An 11,050-nucleotide genomic window follows, 5' to 3' on the forward strand; every position below is an offset into this window, starting at 1 on the left:
TGTGTTGGCTGACCCGATGCCCGATCTGCTCTTTGAGGCCTTTACTCTCACCGTGGGCACAGTACCGACGGTGTGCCCGGCAGTGCAGAGCGGATTCAGGTGTGAGCACACCAATGAGCAAGCAGGTTAACAAAGTTTGTCTACTTTGCCAGAGAGTGTGCAAGGGAGAATGAGCATGCAGCGTGCTCGCCACCCGCGCGGCTCCTCCTCCCCGCTCTCTGGGCCTCAGCATAGTGGGCGCGGGGCCAGGAGCCCGCTCTCCAGCCAGCAGGGCCTCGGTGGGCTCCAGCAGCCAGGCGCAGCGCCTGGCCGCCCGACTGTGCTGGCCCTCGGGGATGAGGCCGCCGGGAGTGCAGGTGTGCGGGGCTGCCCGCGGCCAGTGGCTGGCCAGACCACGCTTTCACTTCCCACGGCGGCAGCCCCAGGCTGTTCGCTCTTTCTTTTTATTTTTCTTTTGGAGAGGTTTTTTTTTTTGTTTTTTGTTTTTTTTGTTGTTGTTGTTGTTGTTGTTATAGGATATGTGTGCTCGCCAGACAGACAGAGAGAGACAGAGAGACAGAAAGCGAGAAATCACCCCCCAGGGGGATGGCCACACCACACTCCCTTCTCCTCCATTCTCCTCTCGGGATCTTGGGCACGCACGCACACATGCCCGGCAGGAGTTTAAGCCACTGGGTCCGGGACTTGAACCGCGGTCGACTACGTGGGAGTCCAGCAACATAGCCATTATGCCAACTGCTGGTCCCGGCTGTTTGCTCTTTCTGGAGGAAGACTGGGAACACGACAGAAGTGACAGGGCATCATATGGTGCCATTTAAGGGCCTTAGCTCGCGGGTCACCGTATGGGAGCTGGAGCTCGCATGGCCTGCTGGGTTCTGGATCCCGGTCCTGGCAGTCCGGGCGGCTCCAAGGATTCAGTGGGCAGAGAGGCAGAGGACAGGGGTCACGACCACACCCGCCCTGTGGGGCTGCGCTGTCCTCTCTGGCTGGACCTCTGTGGCAGGGCAGCCCCACAGTGCGGTGCCGTGTCGGGGGTGAGTCCTCGGGGCTGACGTGCTGTCCCCTGACTTTCAGACGGGGCGTCAGTGGGTGTGAAGTCGGTGGCAGAATGCAAACGGAGCTGAGATGGCCAAGCCGGCTGTGCGGCCTTGCAGGGTCTCACCTGCGGAGGAGCCACTCCTCTGCCTTTGTCGCCATCATTTCCGGGGGGAGGAGAGTCCGCAGGGAGCCGACTGCTGGGGGCTTAGCCGAGCAGGTGGGAACCCGCTGGAAGGCCGTGCTGCCCATCCCTCAGCGCGTGGCGGCTGGTGCCTGCCGTGGCCAGGGCCCTTCTGGACGGAGGTTAGTAGGAGACAATCGGCCAAGTCCCTGTCCTCACGCGCTGTCACGTTCGGACTCCCCATCATCTGCTGCCCTGAAAACTCGCCTCATGGTTACTCAGCTGTAGCGACCCCAACCTTCACTTGGCGTTAGCAGTGCTGTGGTGGTCGCCATCCGGCGCTGCCTGTCTCAGACCGCTGGGATCCCAGCGTCCTTCATCCTCATCTTCACGCTCACAGAGGCCCGCGCTTCCTGACTGCCTGCATGCGCCCTGCCCCTCGGCACTTGCCCAGCCTCCTTCTCTCCCTGCCTGATCGCCGTAGCACACCCCTCGACTCCCCTTCCCCTTTCTTTTTGAAAAGGAGAGTCTTGTTGCCCCAAACCTCCGGCCTGAGCCTCACAGCTGGGACGACAGGTGCATGCCACCTCGGTATATTACCCAGGCCAGCCGGGACTCGCCCCTCCTGCCACGGCCTCCGCAGTCACCGGGTTATGGATGTGTGCCGTGGTGCCCAGGGTCCTGCCGTGGCCTCCGCAGTCACCGGGGTGGCAGGTGTGTGCAGTGGTGCCCAGGTTTCGGGCTGGACCAGCTTTGTGTTTCCTGGCCCTCGCTTTGCAGCTGTAGTACCGAACACCTTGTGATCTCCGCAGCCATCGCAGGACTGCTCGTCCTTTCCTCCCTCCTCCTCTCCCGCTCCCTGTATAATGTCTGCTGATCCTTTAGCTGAAAGACTCCCTCGTGGAGCTTCCCTTACCGCTCGGGTGGGCTGACCATCCCGAGCAGTATGCAGTGCCCTGTGTTGGTTCGCCTTCACCACCAAAATGCGGTCTTCCTGGGGCAGAGACTGCAGTTCCGCCACCTTCTCCATGTCTGGTGCAAGGTTGGGTGTTTTGTAATGAGAGCGGGATGAATACGTGACTGAAGAGGGGGATAGAGCAAAGTCCGAATAGAGAGAACTGGGGCGCAGAGATCCTGATGCTAGGAGGAGACAGGGACGCAGTCTCCAGAGGGACAGTGCCTGGGAGGCAGCGGCAGACACAGTGTGAGGGACACTGCAACACGGTGCCTGAAGGAGAGCACGTGGCGAAGTGGCCGAGTGACCTGCCTGGGAAATCTGTGTGCGGGAGCAGAGGGTATGAAGGTCACACACGTGCATGTGGCAGCACACGCGTGTAAACGTGGAAGAGGCCCGGTCCCGCTATGGTACGGAGCCGGGAAGGTTCCAGCTAGCCTTTCACATTTTATGTGTAGAGAAAGAAAACGACAAAGAGGTAAGAGATTCTTATCAACACACGGACCCTCTGGATACAGAGAACGCGTGAGACTCCCCGGCCTGCTTCGCTCTGCCCTCCCTGACGTGGAGAGTGCTCCACATGCACAGAGCGGGAGGAAGGAGACTAGGAGGTGGACGTCGAAGCCCAGCGTCGGGGCGGAGATCGGGCTAGAGCTTCTGTTGCTGTGCATGAGCTCAGAGCTTGGTGAGATCCAGACAGGGCTTGCTGCTGTCCCCACCGAGCTGGCGGTCCTCGAGGGCCCATGGTGACCGAGAGCGTAGGTGACTGGAGGAACGAGGGTCTCAGTGAGAAAGGATGTCGGGCCCGTCGGTCTCAGTGGACTCGGTGTTGCCTCCACAAAGACCTGAGATCATTTTTAAAGATTTGCAGATACTTATGGAAAGGAAAGAGGGCCATGTAAGGTGGTGTGGCTCCCTGAAAGGAATTCATCCCAGATAAACCAGCGTCCCCTTCCAACGGGGACGTCACTGTGCAGATGGGCAGAAAGCTGTGCCCTCGTGTCTAGATTGCTGTGGTGTATGTGACCATGGCTCTCTTCCTTCATTCACCATGGCGTGTGTGAGCAAGACAGCCCTGCACCCAGCCAGGATCGGGTGTGTGCGCGTCCACATGCTCGGCGTGTTTCGGGGCGGCTGGGCCGGGGTCCACCCCTGCGGTTGGCCCTGTGGCTGCCAGCTCAGCCGTACGTCGCACTGCAGAGCCTGCCACCTAGGCCGTGCCCACAGGCTGTGTCTTCCTGTTCTCGGGGATTCCCGGGAGGACCGGGCGATAGCGTCAGTGCAGACGCTGAGCAGCAGGCTCCGTCTTGCCTTGCCTACTCACTGGCAGTGGCTTGGGAAGTCTGTTTCTAAGCCTGTTACCCTCATCAGCGTGACACCTCCTCCACACTTGTCACTCTCAGCCGCTCATCTGCTCCACGTGTCACCGAGAAAACAGGAGCACCCAGAAGGAGGAGGCGGTGGTCCTCCGCTGCAGACACTAGCCTTCCTGCATTCATGCTCAGGACTCAGCACCCTTACACCGCTAGACAGCTCGGACCCTCTTTGCTTTGCCTGCTTGTTCCTGAAACGATCTCTGCTCATTCTAGTCCCACCCGTCTTCCTTTCTCCGTTGGAGAAGCGTGCTCCAGCTCATCTACCAACGTGCTCTAGTGTCAATCCTTGTTAAAAATAAAGTAAGGGGTCAGCAGGTGGTGTGGTGGTGAAGGTGCTGGACTCCGACATGATCTACTGTGATACAGCAGCTTAAAAATCACACTGGGTACGTGTGCACGTGTACCCAAAACCCCAAAAGGAGAATGGAGGACAAGGGACCGTAGAGGGGCTGTCCCATCTGGGGGGGTGGTGATTTCTCACTTTCTTTCTTTCTGGTGTCCACACACACCTTGTGGCAAATGCCTAAAATAAATCTATATTTTTTTAATTTAAGAACTATTTTATTTATTTATTTATTTACTTTTTGGAGATGTTTTTGCTATAGGGCATGTGCACTCGCCAGACAGAGAGAGACATAGAGACAGAAAGCGAGAAATCACCCCCCAGGGGGGATGTTCACACCACAATCCCTTCTCCTCCATTCTCCTCTCAGGATCTTGGGCACGCACGCACACGCGCCCGGCGTGAGTTTTAAGCTACCGGGTCCGGGACGCGAACCACGGTCAACTACGTGGAAGTCCAACGACATAGCCATTACGCTAACTGCTGGTTCCCAAGTGTGCTTTTGAGATTTTTAAAAAAGTTGACAGTGTCACATCACATAGGAAGACTGGCCACTGATTTTTAAATGAGAACTTATCTGTGTTTACTATTGCTTTAACATGTTTGTCTTTTTTTTTTCTTTCTTTTTTGCAGGTGAACCTTTATTCTAAGAATATTCATTTCATCTGGTTTATGAACCCGAATTACATAGACTCTAAATGTCACAGAAGTATTGAAAAGCTGGTGAGTATCTAGTGTAATGAATATTAGAAATCAAAATATTGTCCTGGATTCCTCGGTCGAGGGCTTTGAAACTATCGATGCGGGGTTAGGTGACGTTGATGAAGCCCGCTGTGAGAACAGTGACGGTCTCCCGAGTGCGGAGGCGTGCAGAGGGACAGCTCCTCGCACAGTGGCGTAGTGCGTGAGTGTACAGCCGTGAGCATAGTGGGGAGAAGGACAAGGTACACAGTGGGAGGCCACCGCTGCGCCATGGCTAGGGCCACATGGAAGGCCCAGGCCCGTTTGCAGCCCAGCCTGAAACGCTCAGCCTGATGGCACACACCTGTGGTCCTGGCCAGCTAGGAGGCCGGGACGGCCGCAGTACAACACAGCTGTACTGAGAATACCACCTCTCCCTCTCCTTCCCACTCTCACACATTCTTGCTCTCATAAAAATTAAAAGTAAGTAATACAGAATGTGTAATGGAGGAGATGGGAGTGCAGTGTGGCCATCCCCTTTGGAGGATGGTTTCTCACTTTCTGTCTGACTCTAGTGAGTGCAAGCACACTGTAGAAAAAAGCTCTCTCTGAAAAAAAGGATATATATATAATTTACTAATTATATACATTTTTAAAGTAATCAAAACAATACTGAATACTTTATAGCCATAAACATGTAAAGCATACAAACCTGCGTGGGCATGACAAACACCAATGGGGAGGTGCAGGGGCACACGTGTGTGTGAGGCTCGTGTCTTTACACGCGCAGACCCGGCCCGCTCAGCCCGCCTGACCAGGCTCTCCAGGTGCGTCAGCACTGCACTGCCTTACTCTTGAGCTTTAGATGTTCTCTGGAACTTGCTGGCCTCATCTAGGAAGCTCAAGAAAGCACCAGCACCAGAATCCACACAAGGCAGCGGCTTTGGGAGAACCACGGGAGAACTGCGGGAGCCTGCGTGAGGAACCCTGCTGGCCCAGAGGGTGACAAGCAGGAGGCAGCAGGATAAGGGAGCATCGGGCACCGTGGGATGCAGCACGTTCTCTTTCAGTGGCGTGCTAAATAGTCATGTGTTCTCCAACCAGTGACAGATAGCGGTAGTACATTAATACAGTTAGATGGATAGGGACTATGAATTAGGTTACCTGACACTCCCTGAAGAATTTTACTTTATGAAAGCTTATAAAGAACCAGTATTGGGGGCCAGCAGGTGGCATGGTGATTAGGGTGCTGGACTCCCAAATGGCTAGTCGCAGTTTGAATCCCAGACCTGGCGGCTGGCTTTATCACTTTCCTGCTCTCTTTTTCTCTCTTTGATGACTGTAGCAAGCTAATAATAATGAAATAAGGGACCAGCAGATAGCATGGTGATTAAGGCACTGGACTCCCACATGGTTGGCCACGGTTCAAGTCCTGGACTTGGGTTCTTGCTTTGTCACTTTCTCTTTCTCTCTCTCTGTTTCTCTTTGGTGAGTGCAAGTGCCCTGTATCAAATTTAAATAAATAAATAAATGAAATTAATTCTTTAGAAAAACAAAAATAATAAAATAAACAATTATTTTTTAAAGCAGTATTACATATAGTAGAGGTTATTGTTGCATTTTGGAATTATGATCGATGTCCTTTTATACTTTTCTTAATGATCAGGTATGTCACCTGTGACATTATTTGTTATACTGTGAGGGAATTTTCTTGAAATGATACTACAGTTCTAGTGGGAACCCAAGAATTAAACTACCAGGCACTGAAGCGAGCAGGGCCCGAGGTGCATTAGGGTTTCTCTGGGCTCTCCGTTTCCATCCATCTGCTTTTCTTACATCCTGTTGCTTATTTTTATCTGGTTGGCTCTTCCTGAGCCCCAGACCCTGGCGATGATGGCCAGACCCACCTCTGGGACCTGTCAGCACCCCAGGATGCCCCTCGTGCTGCCCCGAGAGCACAGGCCTGTGCACCCGGCCTCTGCAGCGGCGCGGTGTGAGCAGCATGTCGGCGGCGCTCCCACGGACTGCCCTGAGTCAGGTTTCAGTGTCCAGGGCCCAGGGCCTGACTGGCCCTGACAACACTCGGTCCTGCGGCCCACTGCCCTCTGGCCCTCTGCGGGCTGTGGGGCGAGCGTCCCTGGACGGATGACTGAAGACCAGGCAGTGCCGTCTGGTGTAACTTGGTCTCTCTGGGTAGCTGGTATAGGTTACTAGAGCTCTCGCGATTGCTTTTCGTCCTAAGATGGAGCTGTTTTGAAACAGGGTTTGGTCCAGGATTTTTCCTTTGAATACTTAACGCATTTTCTCTGTATTAGGCTGTCTCCCCTCTTCTGCCTGCCTTACCTTAATATTTGTCTGAACACCAAAATGTCACATCGCCCTTTCTTTGATTCAGATGCGCAGTAAGAAGGGAGCGGCGTAACTCATCTGCTAGAACACTTCAGCCTTTTATTTTTAGAAGATTTTGCTATAGAGCGCGTGTGCTCACCAGAAAGACAGAGACAGAAAGCGAGAAATCACCTCCCAAGGGAGATGGCCATGTCGCAATCCCTTCTCCTCCAGTCTCCTCTTGGGATCTTGGGCACACACGCACACGCACCCAGTGTGAGTTTTAAGCCACCGGGTCCGGGACTCGAGCTGCGGTCAACTACATGGGAGTCCAGCGACATAGCCATTACGCTAACTGCTGGTCCCAGAACACTCCAGTTTTTGCTCACCTGCTGGGACATCCCTTTTTTCCTTCCCTGCTCACTGAATTCTGGTATTTGGGAAGAGTGGACCAGTGATGTCTTTACCGAGTGAGGACCATTTATGTATCTGAAAGACCCATTTAGCGGCTTTAAGCACATAAAGGAAAAACGCTAAGCAGCGGTGGGTCTCTGCCCTGAGCAAGGGGGAATGCTGGGCCCACGCGTTGGAGCCTCCCGTGGGCGCTGCCACTTTTCTGTTCTTGGTCTGCTCAGACGTTTCAGCCCTGACTTCTTTTTGCCCAGGCAGGAGCTGTGTAAGGAGCAGGAGGTCAGCTCTATGCAGGGTCAGGTGACAGTACCTGCATGTCATGTCACACACAGCAGCACAGCACGGCCTCGCAGGTGCACTGTGGCTTCTCTAATCTTTGTAATGCTTTTCCCTAGCTCGGTCATGAGCACCGACAGCAACTCGCTGGCACGTGAATTTCTCACTGATGTCAACCGGCTTTGCAATGCGGTGGTTCAGAGGGTGGAGGCCCGGGAGGAAGAGGAGGAGGAGACGCACATGGCGACCCTGGGCCAGTACCTTGTCCACGGCCGAGGATTTCTCTTACTGACCAAGCTGAACTCCATCATTGATCAGGTGACGTTTCATCTCCTCACGTTTCCGTCAGCGCGTTGATGGCATACGGTTCCACGGCTTCTGGGTCACGTAGTCTCACCTGTTGTTTAGCCATCTGGGTGTACGCGCGTGCCTTCCTGTGAGAGTTCTTGTGTGCCTGTGTTGTCGTTTCCCCTGGGTAAGTGTCTAGGCATACGGTCGCTGAGTTAGAGGCAGCGTTTGCTGCAGAAGAAGCTGTGAAGCTGTTCTCCAGAGCTGTGCTGCTTTTCCTGCTCACCCAGTGACGCATGAGACTGCCAGCCACCCCCACCCCCGCCTTACGGTAGCACTGGCCTTCCAGTATGGCCGTCCTAAGGGATGTGAAGGGGTAGTTATCAGTTTTAGTGGAAATGTTTTCATGTGCTCTTTGGCTTTTTTTTTAAGGAATTATTTATTTATTTTATTTGTTATTATTTATTTTTTAATTTGATCAGAGAGAGAGAAAGGGAAAGTGAGAAAGCGAGCTACCAGGTCTGCAATTTCAATCATGGTAGCCACATGGGAGTGCAGCGCCTTAACTACCGCTCCACCTGCTGGTGCCTCTCTTTGGCTATTTTTATATATTTCGTGAGTGTTCAAAGTTCGAAAGGTCAACCTGTTTCTAAGGTCAGGTTGTTTGTTTACCATCTGGTTGTAGCAGTTCTGTTTTAAATTGAAGTTTGCTGGAGGGTGTGTCAGTCACCAGAGAGAGAGAAAGGGGAAGAAAGTGAGAGATCACCCCTCGGGGTGTGGCCACAGCACAGTCCCTTCTCCTGGAGATTTTGGGCATGCATGCACACGTGCCTGTTATTTTTCAAGCCACTGGGTACAGGACTCGAACCACGTGGTTGGCTGTGTGGACTCCATGTGCTCTAGTCTCCGTGCTGCCACAGAGACCAGGCTTCGTCGGCTGGTGAACATCTCCTTTGTCCATGCTTGCTGTTTCGTTTTGTAAGTGTCACTGGAAGTGCAGGTTTTTTTGTTTTTTTGTTTTGTTTTGTTTTGTTTTGTTTTATTCTTTTATAAATAGTGCATTCTTGTGCCCTAAGAAATCTCTGTATTGCAACCTCCAAGTTGCAAAGATGTTCTTCTGTTTTTATGTCCATTTTCCTTTCTGAAAGCTTTTTAATTAGTGCTTTTACCATTAGGTTTGTGCTCTATTTTGAACTTGTGTTTTGTAAGGTAGGAGTTACGGTCTCTTTTCCCTTCTCCCACATAGTTACTCAGTTGTTCTACCAACCTTTCTTCTTGAAAGTCTGTCCCTTGCTCATTGAATGTCCTGGGAGAGGTATAGTCTCAGTAGGGACTAGTGCAACACTCTAAATGTAGTAAAGGTAATAAAGGACTTTAGTTCACTGCACTAGCTCTGCAGTTCCCACTCACACACATACCAAGATTTCTCTGTGTACATGGGCCTGGCCGGAGTGCGAGGGTGAGGGGGTGCCATGTCTGTGTCTCTGGGGTGCGTAGAGTGCGACCACAGCGGAACTGTGTACCAGCCAGCAACATGCTGCCGCAGAGCGTGGGCAGTCCAACGAGCTACCTCCTTCACCAGTGCCACGCGATGGGGCAGTGGGCCTGTCAGTCAACTGTGGTACAACAGACCACGCCCCAGAACTTGGAGGCATAAAACAATAAGGACTCACTTGCTCAGACTCTGAGTTGGCAGCTCAAATAGGGCTCAGCTGGAAGAGCCCCCACGGCTCCTCGTGGCATCAGCCAGGCTCGCCCGTGGGTTTGCAGTCAGTCGGCAGATCGACCGAGGGCGGTTGGCCAAGCCGCCTTAGGGTACATATGCTCTCCTGAGAGGACAGTGGAGAAGGGATTGGGGCTGGCCATGTCCCCAGGGAGTAACCTCTCGCATTCTCTCCCACCCCCTTTCTGGTGAGCACATGTGCCCTAGAGCGAAATGGGAGAAATTCCCATAGAAGGAATGAAGGGCTGAAAGTAACCGGACCTAGGGCGGCTCCATGGGGTGGCGTGACGTGCTGCTCGGGAGACGCTGGCTCAGACCCCAGCCTGGGCCGTGGAGATCCCGTGGACCTAAGGCCTGGTGGGCAGAGCCCGGTGTGCCTGGATCCTGTGGGGTGCTCCCCGTCGCTGCCCCAGTTCTCTCGTGCACGCTCACACTCGCTGTAAATGCAGGAAACGGTACTTCAGCAGTGTGCATGCTTGCGTTCCTGCCTGTACGGGAAGACTGAACTCACTCAGCATGTCAGAAAGCTGACTAAAGCAATGCCCGTAATACCTATTAAAATAGCCCACTATTAGACTACCCCGTGGCTCCCGTCGCCTTCTGGGTGCAGTGTGGCTGCTGAGCTCGTCAAGGGCTCCCACCCTCTCGCTGCCCACCTCTGTGGCAGCTTCCTCAGCCCCTGCCCAGGCCGGGGCTCAGCCGTCTCCCTACGTTAGCTGCCCTTTCCCACCCATGCTACTGCTCCCTGGCTGAGGTAGGAGACGCCAAGTCCCATCCAACCAGTGAGCCAGCTGTGAGAAGGGCCGGCGCGGGTGCCTGCAGGTTTCCTGAGCTAGGTGTCTCAAGTTGGACATTTACTCCCTCCACAGAGGCGACTTTACTGTTGCTGTTGCTATGGGAAGTTCCAGAAGGTGTGACACAGTCATTTCCTGCAGAAGGGGGGATTGCAGAAGGGGGGACGTTAAGTGTTAAACGAGGAGGTAGGTAAGGTACCGACAGCTTCCGTGGCTGGACCATCTAGAAATAGCTGGGGAAAAGTCTGGATGGCATTTGTTGCCTACCCTGGGAACTTTGCTCTCCGATGGCACGAGGGAGTGACATGAGGGGACACCCATTCCCCTGCATAGGGCAACTGTCATGTGTGCTTAGGACCCTGGGAGAGAAAGCTAGCACTTAGCTTGAAATAGCGGGCTGCAAATTTGGGGTTGCCAGGTGCCCACAAGTGAAACAGATTTTATGACTTCCAAAAGGAAAGGATTGCATTCATGGCTCTTTGGGATGAGAAGGGGTAAATAATAAATATGAGGATATGACACCCAGGAAGGACCCGGTCCAGGGGCAGAGAGAGAGCCTCCCTGATGAAGTGTCACGGGAGAGACGAGGCGGCAGAGTGACGTGCGTGCTCTTCCCCGCAGCACCGGGCCACGGGTGGCACGGGCGTCCTCAGCACTTGTGCTTCCAGCATGAGGCAGACCCCAAATCCGCTTGTTTCAATTTCATTCCTTTGAAA

The 11,050-nt window shown here is 53.7% G+C and overlaps 1 protein-coding gene across 1 annotated transcript in view; it reads left to right on the top strand.

Moving 5' to 3' along the window:
• LYST (lysosomal trafficking regulator) overlaps window positions 1-11,050 on the top strand; it is a 150,267-nt gene that overhangs the window by 5,107 nt on the left and 134,110 nt on the right. Inside the window, exons 2-3 of the mRNA XM_027770856.1 lie at window positions 4,467-4,556; window positions 7,649-7,847. Of these exons, the coding sequence (XP_027626657.1) occupies window positions 7,656-7,847 (192 nt within the window). The 5' untranslated portion in view covers window positions 4,467-4,556; window positions 7,649-7,655. The remainder of the gene's footprint in view (window positions 1-4,466; window positions 4,557-7,648; window positions 7,848-11,050) is intronic.

Source organism: Tupaia chinensis, unplaced genomic scaffold (assembly GCF_000334495.1).
Source record: "Tupaia chinensis unplaced genomic scaffold, TupChi_1.0 Scaffold000161_1, whole genome shotgun sequence".
NCBI lineage: Eukaryota > Metazoa > Chordata > Mammalia > Scandentia > Tupaiidae > Tupaia > Tupaia belangeri.